The sequence below is a fragment of the Aspergillus oryzae genome, chromosome 5, assembly GCF_000184455.2.
Source record: "Aspergillus oryzae RIB40 DNA, chromosome 5".
NCBI lineage: Eukaryota > Fungi > Ascomycota > Eurotiomycetes > Eurotiales > Aspergillaceae > Aspergillus > Aspergillus oryzae.
The window spans coordinates 3,212,757-3,227,942 of NC_036439.1; the positions used below are offsets into that span (position 1 = coordinate 3,212,757).

A 15,186-nucleotide genomic window follows, 5' to 3' on the forward strand; every position below is an offset into this window, starting at 1 on the left:
AACCAGGAAGACACGACCTCGAACTAGGCATCTATTAATGATACTGAATCCTGACCGAAGTACATGAGGTTATCGGCCAGTCGGGATTGTACCGTTTGCGGTCTCTACTACAGAACAACCGCAACGGCAAGGAATTCGGCGAACCATCTAGACCTTCGAATCCTGTGTTGCTCTTACGGAGTACGGATACTCCTGAAACAATCACACACACTCTCCTTTTGAAGACTTGAGGGACTGTTCTTCTCGAACGGTCTCCGCGCGCCAAATAGCCGGGGTCGATAACCCACCATAATCGCGCATGCATGGCTCACGGACATGTAATATATTGGAGACCTTAGGGAAGGAATCCGAGACACACGATTGGTGGGGGGCTGGAGGTAAAGTTGTCCATTGCATCCAAGATCCCAGTCAAGCCGCGTCATTAGCATTTGGTCTCATCCCGACAGATCTGCAGGTAAGGCTTGGCCCACGATGCTTGACGCCCTGGTGATTGGTCCTGCATACATCCGCGGTCAAGGACTAATGCGACCTCAGACCGTGAGCCACGTTCACACTTCTAAAGAATTTCTGGTGATATAATATCCTGCCCGTTTAACCAACTGGTGTTCTCAATGCTCACCACAGCAGAAGTTAGAGTATCCGGAGGTTTGAGGTTGATCCTCTGTTTCATTCCGATACCGAGACGGCAGCCTGTCTCAACCAATCCTCAATCGCGGTCGGGAGTCCCTCCAGAAGCGCCAAGCTTCCCTAGAAATGAAGTATACGTGGAAAGTAGCATTGAACAAATGCTTCCTGGGGATGATCTTCAATATATACACCATTGCAATTCGGACCTCCGGCGGAGGGATACGAGGATTCGCTTTGTATGGGGAGATATAAGGGGTATCATGTATGAAGATCATGCTTGGACCAGGTACCAATCAATCCCCAGCGAACTATCCTTATCGCCAAGCTTGACCGGAGACTCGTAGACTGGGGTACTTCTAAGATGTATGTAGTGTGTACATACATGTCGCCCAATTCTGTAATGATTTTCGCTTATAGACATCCGCCCATGAAGGAATGTCAAGTAAATTCCTGACCTACACGTGGAGCTGCGTGGTCGCTGTTTGGCTCGAACGGTCCTTCAGACTTCAGTCGCGGGAGTCCCACCTTTTTAACCCAATCCGGACAACTTCAATCCTGGCAAGCGGTGGAGTTTTGTTGCAACTGCTTCAACCCCGATGTTACTGTACCTGAGGTGATTCCATACAAAAAAACAAAGAGGTACACCAATCCCATATCGTTTAATTATAGCAGCACCACTCTCACAGCAGGGTCTACTACCACCCCAGGGAACCGAGAAACTGGACCAAAGCCGTCGGAAGCCTTCGGGGAGCACTACATTCCAAGGGAAACGAAGATGGGATGATATAGGCCTCCTACTAAATTGACACCAATATTTCTAGCAATCAAGTGAGTACTACTATGAGGATCGGTTGTCTAATTCTCGAAGAATTATCACAGGATGGAGAAACCGTAGTTGAAGACTTCGGTTCGGATCCTCAAAAACGAGCAACTCAACCTCTTGTAGAGGTCTTCTTTTCGACTCGCGCAGGCTATGCCCGCTTGCTTGTTCTTTCAATTGCTTCAGTGACTATGACTGGGTTATATCTCCAATCTTCAGAGTCTCTACTCTTTAAGCTTATCAACTTATCAAGTTCTAGACATCGGTATAGTAAGCCGCCAGCCAATGACAACACGAGTAGATGACGCCATGAGCTTTCCCGCGGCCTCCCAGCTGTCGGCGCCTGAGGCATCGCATCCGCTGCGTAATCGGCGATCAAATATATTGATGAAAACCGACTCCTCAACCGCAAAACTTCCAGTTGACAGCTCGTGCTGCAATCATATCTCACTTGTGTATTGCAGCTTGGGTCCGTGTCCAGTTAATAATGGGGTCTATACACGGCGTGGCGCGCTCAGCGCGGAGTCTCTCAGCTCTGCTCAGACATGAAAGCGTCTCAACTCGGAATCGATTAGCAGCAGTATGCTCGTCCACGCAATACGCAACGGCCCGTAGGTCATTACACAACGGTCGTCCACGGAAGTCCCAGTCCGCCGCCGCAAGTAACAACTCGTCCAATCCCGCCCTATCATTTCCTTGTCTTGACGCCCAAGATGCGAAGTCCGCTCTCCTCTCCGCACGGTCTATCGAGTCAGGTCCCGAGCCGTCATACACAACCGGCCACCATGAACAGTTCCGCTGCGAAGACCCATTGCTGCTTGACTGGGGTGGTGTCCTGCCCGAATTTGATATCGCATATGAAACATGGGGTCAATTGAACGCAGACAAGAGCAACGCTATCCTCCTACACACCGGTCTCTCGGCCTCGAGTCACGCCCATAGCACCGAAGCCAATTCCAAACCGGGATGGTGGGAGAAATTCATCGGCCCCGGCAAACCTTTAGATACAAACAAGCACTTCGTCATCTGTACGAATGTCATCGGAGGCTGCTACGGCAGCACCGGGCCCTCGTCCATCGACCCCTCCGATGGAAAGAGATACGCCACCCGATTCCCCATCCTGACGATAGACGACATGGTGCGCGCACAATTCCGTCTCTTGGACTCGCTGGGAATTCAAAAGCTGTACGCCTCCGTCGGCTCCAGCATGGGCGGCATGCAGAGTCTCGCCGCCGGAGTGCTCTTCCCCGAGCGCGTCGAAAAGATCGTCAGTATCAGCGGCTGCGCCCGAAGCCACCCTTACAGCATCGCTATGCGACACACGCAGCGCCAGGTCCTCATGGTGGACCCCAAATGGGCCCGCGGGTTCTACTACGACTCCATCCCGCCCCATTCGGGCATGAAGCTCGCGCGCGAAATCGCCACAGTCACCTACAGAAGCGGACCGGAATGGGAGAAGCGGTTTGGCCGCAAGCGCGCAGACCCCAGCAAGCAGCCTGCACTATGTCCCGATTTCCTCATCGAGACGTACCTCGATCACGCGGGCGAGAAGTTCTGTTTGGAATACGATCCAAACAGTCTGCTGTATGTCTCGAAGGCCATGGACTTGTTTGATCTGGGACAGGCACAGCAGACGGAGACGAAGAAGAGACGGGCCGAGTACGAAGCTAATATCGCGGAGGGAGGCAAGACTGTTGACGCTAGCAATATTGCCTGCAGCCTCACCCTCCCAGAGAAACCGTACGAGGAACAACCGTCTGTGGCCGCGTCTACGCCCGCCATGGACCAGTCCGTCGCTGGGGGTGCGGAAGCGCCGCCACAAGATCTCGTCGCTGGATTGGCGCCTTTGAAGAACCATCCCGTTTTGGTCATGGGTGTCGCCAGCGATATTCTCTTCCCTGCTTGGCAGCAGCGTGAGATTGCAGAGACGCTTCGGGCTGGTGGGAACGAGAAGGTCCAGCACATTGAACTTGGTGAGGACGTATCGATGTTCGGACACGATACGTTTCTGCTTGACTTGAAGAACATTGGTGGTGCTGTAGAGGAATTCTTGCGCTGATATCAATAGTGTCTACTCTATCGATAATAGGATCATCACTTATTTATATTGATGATTATAGTATATAAATGTAAAATCCAACGGATTAAATCCCACACCTAGATGATAATGATGCACTATTATGATGACGATGTAATTGCTTTTTACATAAATGAATAATGGTCACTGTCCTTGAATGCGCCAGTTTTATCCATGCCTCCAGCACCCGTCCTCCTAAGCAATGATAGCGATAGCTAATTTGAATTGTTCGTAATCTATGGGAGTTCTCCGTACTGCGGGTCACATTTAACACCCAAAAATAAATCCAAAATCAAGATCCAAGATACAAGAAACGACCAAGGGTATCTCAAAATTATACAACCCAATCACAATGCTAAAAATATAAACCAAGAAAACCTATGTAACGAGTGTCATTCCTTCCCCAACAAAATCTGTCTCCGTTCCCTATACCAACGCTCCAGACACGCCCGTCTCTGCGCCTGCGTCATGCTTTCCACGACAAGAGCAAACTCTGTGGCATTAGGGAACCCGAACCGCTTCGCCATGCTACAGAACTGTCTCTTCATCACGTCGCGAGGAGGATGATACTTGAAGCGTATCGACTTCCCATCTTTCTGAAGTTCGGTGGTAGAGGCCGCATTTGATCCGTCTTGAGAATCTCCAAAGACCTGGACATCATTATTCGAGCCCTCGCTGGCTAGTTCGGCGCGTCTGCTGAGACGTTCTTCGATCTTCGAGGAGCCAATGACTTCATTGTTGAGGTGGGTATATTCTACACCGGCACCGGCGAGGATGGCCTGAATGGGATCGTGGCGCTTGGGGATGGGGTATTGCTGGGCGCCTTTGGCATCTTCGGACTCACCGCGGATCATGGCGGCGAGTTGGCTCATGACCTCGTCATCGGTGTTTTTGGAGTCTTCGTGAGTTTGGGATTCATCCACGTCTATGTCCATTACCTGGACTCCGGCTCGGCTTTCGGCGACGTTGGTTTTGTTGACGATTTCGCGGAGGACGATGTTGTTATTTTGGTACTCGAAGAGATTGTTTAGTCCGAAGATTTCGCCCTTCTGGTCTTTCTTTTCTTGGACACCCTTGAAATAACGCCGTTCGGAACTTGCGTTGTACCCGATGTTTGCTTGTTGCTGCTTGTATATCTGACGCGCGTAGACGATCTCTTCGATAGTGCCAGCGGAGATTAGTCGGAATACCTCGACATCACGGACCTGCCCGATTCTGTATGCTCTGTCCTGGGCTTGGAGGTCGTATGATGGGTTCCAATTGGGGTCGACGACCACCACTTTGTTTGCGGATGTGATGTTCAAACCCACACCACCGGCACGGGTGGAGATCAAGAAGACGAATTGTCGGGGGTCGGAGTTGAACTCGTCAACAGCTGTTGCACGGTCCTCATAGCTCATCGAACCGTCCAGGTAACTGACGTTGTAACTTGTGTGGTGAAACAGCATTTGCAACATCCTTAGCAGTCGGACGCTGTGAGAGAAGACCAAGACTTTGTCTCCATTGGAATGCCACCACTTGAGGAGGCGGCGGAGAACCTTCCATTTACCGCAGAACTCAGGATTGGCGTAGTTGACGATGGAGTCTCTTGTTCGATAAAGCTGTTCCCACTTATCAGGGGAGGCAATTTCTAGCCACTCCCTGTCCTTGTCCTGCTTTTCCTTTGAATCGACTCCCTGCGGTATTAGAATCGCAAGATGATTGCTGAGTTTTTGTATAACATTCATTGCGGGAAACACATAGCTTTGCCATCGGAGTCCAGATTGTAGATATTGCTGACAGCACCATCCGGCCTTCTTTCTTGAACCGCAAGAACACAACTCAGAAGATTCCTTGATGTACCGGATGATATCACTGTCCAATAGGTTCTCATAGGCGTCTGATTGCGTTTCTGTTAACGGGCAAAAGACGACTCGGTCGATCTTCTTAGGAAGCTGATCCGCTATTAGGCTTTTCATGCGCCGAAGAAAGAACTGAGGAAGAAGGTTCTCGACCAACTTCTTGGCAGTCTTGCGAGCTTTGCTCAGTTCGTATAGTGTAGCATCATGCGACTGCCCTATCTTCAAAGGGTCAGAAATGGTTTTTTTCCAAGTTGTAACTGGACCCAATTTCCCGGGGTTTGTCCAGTTCAATAGCGTCCAAAGTTCTTCGTATTTGTTTTGAATGGCTGTCCCTGTTAATCCAATGCGGCAGAGAGCGTTGACTGAGTTCATGGCTTTGGTAGTTTCAGAAGTTCGTTCCTTGATGATGTGGCATTCGTCCGCTATCACGCAATCCCAATCTACCATGTTCACGGAATCCTTATTTTGAAGATAGGTACCGTAAGTGGTGATGAGGATCTCAACTCGTCCGGACCTCGCTGCGTGAAGAGCAAGCTCCTTGTTGTCTCCATGGTAGGTATCGACATGCCACCAGCCCCAACGAGTGAGTTCTGACATCCAGTTCTTGATCAAAGTACCTGGGCATACTATCAATGTTCGTGGGTACCATTGGTCTTTCCCACTCCTCCTCATTTTTCTCATCCTCTTGGCGTCTCTCTCATCGCCAGTCTTACCATACGCCGCGGTAAGGAACGCAATTACTTGCACTGTTTTCCCCAGACCCATATCGTCACCAAGGATGCCACCTTTCTGATAGACAAATAGTTCGTGTAAGAAAGCGGCTCCATCCACCTGGTACTGTCTAAGCCACTGCGCGATAGGAGCAGGAATTAACCCTAGAGAGTAAGGGAGAGTGATGTCTTTGTACGCACTGCACGGTTTTATATTCGTGAAGGCCGGTTTTTCTTCTAGGAATTCCAAGCGCTCATCATCGGAGAACTCAATATCTTCGTAGCCCGGGGGTAGCTTTAGCCCTGACTCCTTGAGATGTTCGGCCCTACGTTCGAACTGCTGTCGTCGCTTCTGTAAATATTCCGGGAGTGTATACTCCATCAAGTCGTCTTCGGAAGGCACTTCATCACCATACTCTCTCAACGGCCGCCTTGGCGTGGGTCTCCCACCTTGTCTTGGACGTCTTCCTACAAACGACTCGGGGTGAACCACCTTAGGTGTTTTGGACTTGCGAGCACTCATGGAGGTACGCTTCCGCTTGAGGGCTTTTCGGTTCTTGAATGCTTGATAGGCAGCCTCGCCATCGTTGAAAGACGTGTCATCGCTGTCGGTTTGCACTTCTAAGTCTATTACGGGAGTAGGGTTGTTGAGAGGCGAAGACCGTTCTTCGACTGGGATTTCAGATTTCGGAGTAGGACGGGGCGTCACTTCTGACTTGGATGTTGTACCTGATAATTGGAGAATATTAGCTTCAACTTAGCTTAAGGATCGTAGTAGATGCGGAGAAACGTACGACTGAGGTCAGCCTTGTATGGCCTTGCCGGCCGTGAGACGTCCAGATCGTCATCATCGGAGCTGGCAGTGGTCGCGTCTGGATTTTCTAACTCCCATCCAGATCCCATATTATTCTCAGCAAGCTCAGTTCGTTGGGTCTTTCAGTGTTGTAGACGGTCAATGTGAGGGGACACGCGCGGGCGGCGATGAAGGCGGAGGATCTATATTACCCAATCGGGAAAGGAGCTCAATTCTTTCAAATTGATTTTTGTCGCCGATCCAAATTCCCCGCCGCCGTTATCGTCTCTTCTGCTAAAACCAGCCATTGTGCCTTTTAGTCCGGTTAACGCGAGGAAATACCTTTTGGGCTTCTCGGATATATATCTTCTGATCCGATTAGTTAACTGTCTTGTCAATACACGGTCGCTTTGTCGCCCGCTCTCCGAAGAACAAGTTACTAGATACTACGGAGTTCTAGACATATACAGTCGTTAGAAAGCCTTGAACCGACGAAAAAGTCGACGGCTCATCCCTCAATATGCCTCTCGATACTTCGACTACGTACCCCCTAACCAAACTGCGCCTCGATGGCCGCCGGTGGAACGAGCTTCGTCTTCTCCAAGCGCAGATCTCCACAAACCCGGCCAGTTCTGGTTCGTCTTATCTGGCCATGGGAAATACAACTATTATGTGCTCAGTCCATGGTCCTGCGGAAGGACGCCGAGGAGATGCGACCGGTGGTGCAGCAGGTTCTTCGGGAGCAGTGGTGGAAGTCGATGTCAACGTCGCTGGATTCGCGGGAGTTGATCGCAAGAGAAGGGCGGGAGGAAGCGACAAGTATGCATACCAACGCGATTGATACTAATGCTATTTATTGCTCATGAAGTATGCTAATCTGTTTTTACTAGGCAATCTTCGCGCATTGCAACTACTCTACGGGCTGCTTTCCAGTCTCATCTTCACACCTACCTTTATCCGCACAGTACTATCAGCATCCATGTTTCAGTGCTATCCGCCGATGGCTCTCTGCTTGCTGCTGCTATCAATGCTTGCACCCTAGCACTTGTAGATGCAGGTATCCCCATGCCAGGCCTACTCTGTGGTTGCACAGCTGGTATGAGTGGAAGTGCTTCTACTCCCCGTGATCCTCGAAACGACGAACTAGATCCGCTTTTGGATCTGTCTCTGCCAGAGGAGCAGGAGCTCCCCTTCCTCACCGTGGGCACTACAACCTCTGTCCCGGTGGGTGAGAATGCGATGGATGACGACGAGGAAGATATGAAAGTGTCCATGTTGAACATGGACTCGAAAGTGCATTGCACGTATGTCGAGACGATGCTTGCCGTTGGGATTGATGGCTGTAATCAGATTCGAGAGATCTTGGAGGGTGTCATCAAAGGGTCCAACAAGTTACGGTAGCCATGTATAGGTGATCGTGACGCGTTTCATGCGGGTCAGTGTTGTCCCTGTTAGACCTCTTATTATGAATAATGAAATATCTCTAAATTGCTTCGTTTTCCAGTGTTTCACTATCTACATAACATCATGACGCTAGTATGACCGCGGGAGTCTACTAGTACCAGCATCTGCACCCAACCGTATCTCGTCCGTGGCAACGGCACTCGAGCCTTCGAGCCTCTATCCGGAAACCTGGAGCCCTCCTTCGTTGACAATCTCGCCGCGATGTGTCATTACAGCCGGACACAAAGAGTTCCTAGACGATAGTTGGTATACCCTCCAACCAGGTTGCCAGACCTCGAAAACCGCATGATCTTCCTCGAGATTAATCGTTATACACGCTTTCACAGATGACTCCGGGGACTCCAGCCAACCACGTGCATCCCCTTCTAGTCTTCCAGCGGTTTCCGATGTGCCCACTTCGAGGACCACGCCCCGTTCCTTGGATGAGGGCAGACATCCACGAGCCGTCCGGTTCTTTTACCCAATCTCCGTATCTGCTCGAAAATGAGCCAGAGGGGTAGACGTCTTCTTCGACGTCGAGAGCGACGAGCTTATCATGAATTTGTAGTTTAAACAGTTCCACAATTAACTTGTGGGCAAACCCGAGCATCTTTACTGTGAGGCCCTTGGTTAAATAGTTGTATGTGAACCTGACTTATTTCAGTGGTCTACCTTGATCCGACGAAATGAATTCGAAATCTTCTGCTTTGACATTGGAGAATTCGAGAATCTCATGCTCCCTATGTCGGTTGCACAGGAGGGTGGCAGCAAAAGTAGATTATCCGTCGTAATTCGAAATATTGGTACGGACGGGGGTTGGGGCAATGAATCGAGACATTATGGTATCGTTGAGGCAAAAGTTTGAAGGGAACTCTGAGAAGTTTGAGGTCAAAGCACCATCGTGTCGTATTGAGGTCCATAACGGAATATTCACAGTACAAGATGCTCTCGAAGGCGGCTGCTTCAACAGATGACCCTTGAGGATATTTAGATATCACCGGAGAGGGATATCTCTAGGCCCAACCCGTAGACTTTGAGTCTCCAATATACTTGGGAGCCTGTAGCAATCAAGCACCGCGCGACAGTACACCCAGATCGCCAGAAAGAGAATTAGTACTATGTAGAGAGATAACCTAAGGGAGGAGCGTACCCAAGTAGAAGTAAAACGTGCCGAATTCAATCGACTCTAGCATTCGAGCCGTGATAAGGCTCCATCGGGTGAAGGACCTGGACATATTCACAGGGAGGCCCAGTGAAAGAGACCTCGTTATCACTAAGGTCGATCTATTGAATAGGATTAGCTAATAGGTTTTGGGCTGTTAGGACGTCTTGAATTGGGTTCCACATGGTGCTTCTGCATTATCCTCGAATACAGCCTCAGACCTGGCTCTTCCCGAGTCGTTGACGACCGAGTATGTATATAAAATATATACACACATAGATACATACAGCTCGCATTAATTCTCCTAGCTAGATACAGGCGGTACTATCATGGTGTTGGTACCGTAGATAATCATCATTCTATCTAAGGCTAGCTTTCCCATGCCTCGCCCATGTGATCCAATTATGTGTTAATGTCTTGCTTAAGAATCTTAGAATTGATGCTAAGAACAATGGAATCTCCTACTAATGATTGGGAGAACGGAGAAGGAAACCGATAACACCCATCACTCAGCCCACACACGACTCAAATCCTACTCAGGCAACTCGCAGTCCGCGGGACCAAGAGGCGTCCAGGGCAGTACAAGGAGTAATAGGACTATCCTTTGTCTACTCCTACCATTTTATTTATTGCTTCCCAGTGGCTGGCAGTCTGGGCTAGCTCTGAAGGTTGAACTCCCAAGCTTGGTTGATCCATCAACCAAGCAGTATCTTGTGTTTCATTTCTATACATTCACTTCAAGATCAACAGTGAAAACTTCTTCCTCCATCCTCTGGCTTCTTTACCTTCATCCCCTGGCTTCATATTCCCTACCTTCCTGAATAAAAGGCCAGGCATGGAACAGATTCCTCTAAAGCCACGGCAAGTCAATGGCCTAGCATGGGCAATCAGCCAAGAGACATCAAGTATAAAGGGGGGTATAATAGGAGATTGGTGTGGACTAGACAAGACCCTCCTAGCTCTCTCTCTAGTATATATATGACTAGAGAGCGAAATAACAAGCCTACACTGATCCTATGCCCTGTTGGGGTTCTGCAGAACTGGATCAATACGGTACGGATGGTGTTGGGGCCTTTGTTGGGCCTGAAAGTCTTCTATGGCTCTTCAGTGCATACCGGAGATCAGATACGCTAGGATTTGACTATTAACAATGTCAACGAATTGATTGCATTCTTAGATAAATGCGATTTCGAAGACCCCTCTACCGGCACAACAGTTGTACGTTCAACTTATTCTACTTTTACAAAGAGACCCCTTGTGCCCTTGAACACGAATGAAGATAATGAGAAGGACTCTAATATTAATATGACTCAGATACAGGTCATTATCACAAGGCAAATTTAACCGTGTGATCTGTGACGAGGGATATGCCGTCAAGACAATTAGGGCTAAAGTACATACATCAATCAGTCGCAACCCTCAGAGCCACATATAAGTGGTTTCTTTCTGCAACACCTATGTCGTTTTGGCGACGCTGTGTCAATGGACTCGAAAGGCAAAAAAAAAAAAAAAAAAAATTATCATTGGAGATGACATTCCGCCTGGACGGATCATGACCATTGATCTCAAGTTGCCAACAAAGATACAGTCGCGGCACGATCTTGCATATAGTGCACTTATTCCCTTGCTGAAAAAGGGTGAGAAGAATTCTGAGGGCACCGATAACATTCAGGGAGTCGCTGGCAAAATAGACTGGAGCATCTTCCGGATTCTTACACATCTGGCATTCTCGCCAATGCTATACGACTTTATAACGTCGGTGGCTAAGGAGAAGGGGTTTTCTGCCTACATAGCAAAGCACCTAGAACGTCCTGACCTTGGCTTTTCATTCTTCTACGCATATACACGAAAAGACACCCGAGTACTGGTGCCTCCAACTAGAGTTGGACAGGCGATCTACCTTACCTCAGAATCCGCAAAGCTTCGCTACCTGGCCCGCCTTTTCGAAAAAGAAGGTCTTCGCTCTTTCTATACCATATGTTGTTATCCGATCCCCGATGACAGCTGATCAGCGGAACGAGGCAGTTGCAGCATTCTCTGCGTCTATCTTAACCTCATCTACCCGCAGCGGGTATGGGGAGGGGAGGGGAGGGTACTTCACTCTAGTATATAATATATTTTATGATGTTTACAGCCTTTCAATATCTATTATATAAAGTAATGTATTTTCGGGGTCGTGTTAAAAGGCCCGCTAAATAGCTAGAAGAACCCACTTTCCGGGCCAGAGCGAATCCCCTATCAACAAATCTGCTCAATTCCGCGCGCAACATAGCCTTCTGATTGGCCACTGCAGGGATCGTATAGTATGGGAGGTTTACTCCTCTCGTATTATCACTGCAGCGTTGGCCCATTTTCTTGTCTGCCCAAGACATCAATGAGGCCATTCGAGCAGGAATGGCATCCTGTAACATGGCGGATCCAATTCAACGAAAATCCTGCCTTATGACTATTCTGATACCCTTCCATAATGGCCCTGCCCTGCCGTCTGATAAAGGATTCATTTCCTTTTTCTTCTCTTCTTTCTTTTGTTCTCTCTTCGTATTTCTAAAACCCAAGTCCAGTTCAGTAGATTTGTTCAGCACTGCCGTGACTGGGTATCCAGTACTACCCGCGAGTTGACTGACTTCTTCCATCCCCAGATCTTTTCCTTCTCAGACCCTCCACAAATAATATAAACCATCATGGTAGCCCACGGTGACATGATGATGGACATGTCCATGGCCACAGCAACATCCACAGGAGCCATGAGCTCAAGTACGGCCTCCCACTCAATGAGCATGGGAGGTATGCACGGCGGCTCAAACAGCTGCAAGATCTCAGTACGTTAACTATCACCGAAGTCCCTAATAATCACATAGAAACCCCAAACAGCGAACAGAAAACTAACAAAGAAATCCAGATGTTATGGAACTGGACCGTCAAAGACGCCTGTAAGGACTCCAAGATGAACAAGAAGCCCTAACCCCCAAACAAAAACCATCAATCCACCAACAAACCACCCACTAACCCAAACCAAAAGGCTTCCTCTCCAAACAATGGCACATAACCTCCAACGGCATGTTCGCCGGCTCCTGCATAGGCGTCATCCTCCTAGTAATCTGTCTCGAATTCCTCCGTCGCGTTGGCCGCGAATACGACGCCTTCATCCTCCGTCGCGCCCGTCTCAGAGCCCAATACCTCACCGTGCAATCCCAACCCTCAACCCCAGCCGCAGCCTCAGACGCGGAAGATGTCGCCACAGGCACAAAAGCCTCTTCATCTGCGCAGCCTTCCGCGGGAAAGGCACCCAATTGTCCGGCCGCTGATGTCCCCGTCCGACCTACTCTCGTTGAACAGCTGATCCGCGCCCTCATGCATATGTTGCAGTTTGCTGTGGCGTATTTTATCATGCTGCTTGCTATGTACTTTAATGGGTATATTATTATTTGTATCTTTATTGGGGCGTTTTTGGGTTCGTTTTTGTTTACTTGGGAGCCGTTGCAGTTGGGGAAGGAGTAGGTTGGCCCCTTTTTCTTTTCTTTCTGTCTTTCTTTCTTTGTGCCCTTTGTGTCCTTTACCTCCGTTTTATATCCTCTTTCAGTATGTGGCTTGTGGGATGTATGCTGATAATGTCTACAGGAATGATGCCCTCGCTGTGACGAAATGCTGTGGATGATTTAGTGTGGTGCGAGGAAATGCTGGTTTTGAATGTCGTTCTGCTTCTGATATCCATTTACCTATACAGATATTCGATGTATTGTGATGCTAATGACAGGGTTTCTCTTTTTGCTACATGTCTATCAAGTGTGTCTTCATGCCTATGGTACAATTGAATCTACCACTTTTCACGAGATCCCTGTTCAGCTCCGGTATAGCTTGGGTAGACTAGATCCACATAGATGAAAGTCTGCGGTAGTACGCTGCGTAGTATTCGAGTTGGAGAGATGCTTGAATCTAGATAAGTGTTCCTGACAACCTGGGAAGAATGTGAGACGTCCTGGTTATATAACCTAACCAGGGTGTATCAAACAAGGTTGAATGACTTAGGGCTGCGGCGGACCAGGGATACGATTACGAGGGTTAAGTCAGAACCCCACCATGGCGAGCGGGGTTCCCTTTCGCGTCTACTAACTTGGGCCACGCAACCAGAATTTTGACATATTTGTATACTAGCAATACTCATTATTGATTGCACCATAAATCTAAATTGAAGGGGAAGAATAGGTCATGAAGATGATGGAGGTTGGCAATATGTCGATAGACACTCTAGATTACACCGCGCAAGGAAAACAGGATACCACCGTTACCCCGTAGCACACTCAAGGGAAACGAAAAAGCCACAGGCCGTTTTTAATCCATCCCATAAGGTCAGGCATTCAAGGTCAGCACTTTTCCTCTCACAAATTGGCTTCCTTATTGTCCTCCTCTTGACATATTTACAGCTCACCACAGTCAACGATGGTGGGCTTGACGTTAGAGCGGAGAGCTCCAGAGTTGCTGCCAAGGGCCTCAATCTCCTTGACAACATTCATGGACTCCGCATCGGCAACCTCGCCGAAGACAACGTGCTTGCCATCGAGCCAGGAGGTCACAACGGTGGTGATGAAGAACTGGGAGCCGTTGCTATATGGAGAATTAGTGACTACCAAAGCTAATGGACATGAGCTAAAGACAACTTACGTGTTGGGGCCAGCGTTGGCCATGGAAAGAAGACCGGGCTTGTTGTGCTTGAACTTGAAGTTCTCATCAGGGAACTTCTCACCGTAGATGGACTTACCACCAGTGCCCTGTGAACTGTTAGTTGGCATCAACTCCAAACTGGGGCAGATACGGCCGCAAAAAGAGCGTATACTTACGTTGCCACGGGTGAAGTCACCTCCCTGGAGCATAAAACTGGGGATGACACGGTGGAAGCTGGAGCCCTTGTAACCAAAGCCGTGTTTCCCGGTGCAAAGCTCACGGAAGTTCTTAGAGGTCTTGGGGACGTCATCCTCGTAGAGGTTGAAGTTGATGCGGCCAACCTTCTCTATACGCAACAGTCATCGTCAGTAAGTGTTGAGAATGAGATGGGATTATAGAGAGGGATTGGGGGGTGAAAAGTGCATTCCCTGGGTTCACGGCATCCCAGACGTAGACGAGGCCAGATGGGAGAGGGGTAAATTCAAATTTCCCACAAGGCACCATAACAGCAGCGAAGGAGAGCAGGGAGACTTACTGGCGCTGGTGCCCACAGGGGCGTACTCAACATCAAAGAATGCCTTGGTGTTTACCATTGTTGCGGTTGTTTGATGAAATTGACGAAGAGAGAGGAAAGAGGACTGATTGCAATTGAAGAGAGGACGAGAAGCGAAAGACGAGCAAAGTGGGGTTGTTGTTGACTTCAGGCTTCGGGAGAACATTGTTGCTGGAGGGGCACAAGCGGGACAACACGGACAAGGAAATTCTGCGGGGCCCAGAAACCACTCCGTTAGCCGATACGCGCCAAACATGCAACCCAGCCCGGTGTGGTGGCCTCAGGCCGCCATATGGTTGGTTGGCCTCTCCCTTAGCCTGGGGGTGGACTTTGGGCTAAGGGATTGGAAAGGAACAGCATTGGATGGAAGCAACCAGACCCAACGCCGTGGCCAATTCATCTCACCGGGACTTTAGGTAATCTTTTCTACTTACAGTTCAGATATACAAGGCAAACTGCGACAAATTAACACGGACGAGTTGCGGGTGCGTGGTTGCGTGG

General features: G+C 49.1%; 5 protein-coding genes across 5 annotated transcripts; 3 read left to right on the forward strand and 2 right to left on the reverse strand.

The window, feature by feature from the left end:
* Window positions 1–1,934: 1,934 nt before the first annotated feature.
* Window positions 1,935–3,506, forward strand: AO090120000210 (homoserine O-acetyltransferase family protein; the record flags this gene model as incomplete). Its single annotated transcript, XM_001823901.3, has 1 exon — window positions 1,935–3,506. The coding sequence occupies one exon, from the start codon at window positions 1,935–1,937 to the stop codon at window positions 3,504–3,506; it is 1,572 nt and encodes a 523-aa protein (XP_001823953.1).
* A 39-nt stretch (window positions 3,507–3,545) lies between these two features.
* Window positions 3,546–6,978, reverse strand: AO090120000211 (putative DNA excision repair protein (Rad26L); the record flags this gene model as incomplete). Its single annotated transcript, XM_023237648.1, has 3 exons — window positions 3,546–3,604; window positions 4,369–6,804; window positions 6,870–6,978. The coding sequence occupies 3 exons, from the start codon at window positions 6,976–6,978 to the stop codon at window positions 3,546–3,548; spliced, it is 2,604 nt and encodes an 867-aa protein (XP_023092458.1).
* A 410-nt stretch (window positions 6,979–7,388) lies between these two features.
* On the forward strand, window positions 7,389–8,269 carry AO090120000212 (exosome non-catalytic core subunit SKI6; the record flags this gene model as incomplete). The annotated part of the gene is made up of 2 exons (XM_001823903.3): window positions 7,389–7,687; window positions 7,759–8,269. The coding sequence occupies 2 exons, from the start codon at window positions 7,389–7,391 to the stop codon at window positions 8,267–8,269; spliced, it is 810 nt and encodes a 269-aa protein (XP_001823955.1).
* A 3,885-nt stretch (window positions 8,270–12,154) lies between these two features.
* Window positions 12,155–12,971, forward strand: AO090120000214 (high-affinity Cu transporter CTR3; the record flags this gene model as incomplete). Its single annotated transcript, XM_001823904.3, has 3 exons — window positions 12,155–12,292; window positions 12,373–12,403; window positions 12,493–12,971. The coding sequence occupies 3 exons, from the start codon at window positions 12,155–12,157 to the stop codon at window positions 12,969–12,971; spliced, it is 648 nt and encodes a 215-aa protein (XP_001823956.3).
* A 917-nt stretch (window positions 12,972–13,888) lies between these two features.
* On the reverse strand, window positions 13,889–14,725 carry cyp4 (peptidyl-prolyl cis-trans isomerase; the record flags this gene model as incomplete). Its single annotated transcript, XM_001823905.3, has 4 exons — window positions 13,889–14,075; window positions 14,133–14,239; window positions 14,309–14,478; window positions 14,668–14,725. 4 exons carry the CDS (start codon window positions 14,723–14,725, stop codon window positions 13,889–13,891), a joined length of 522 nt encoding a protein of 173 aa, XP_001823957.3.
* Window positions 14,726–15,186: the final 461 nt, after the last annotated feature.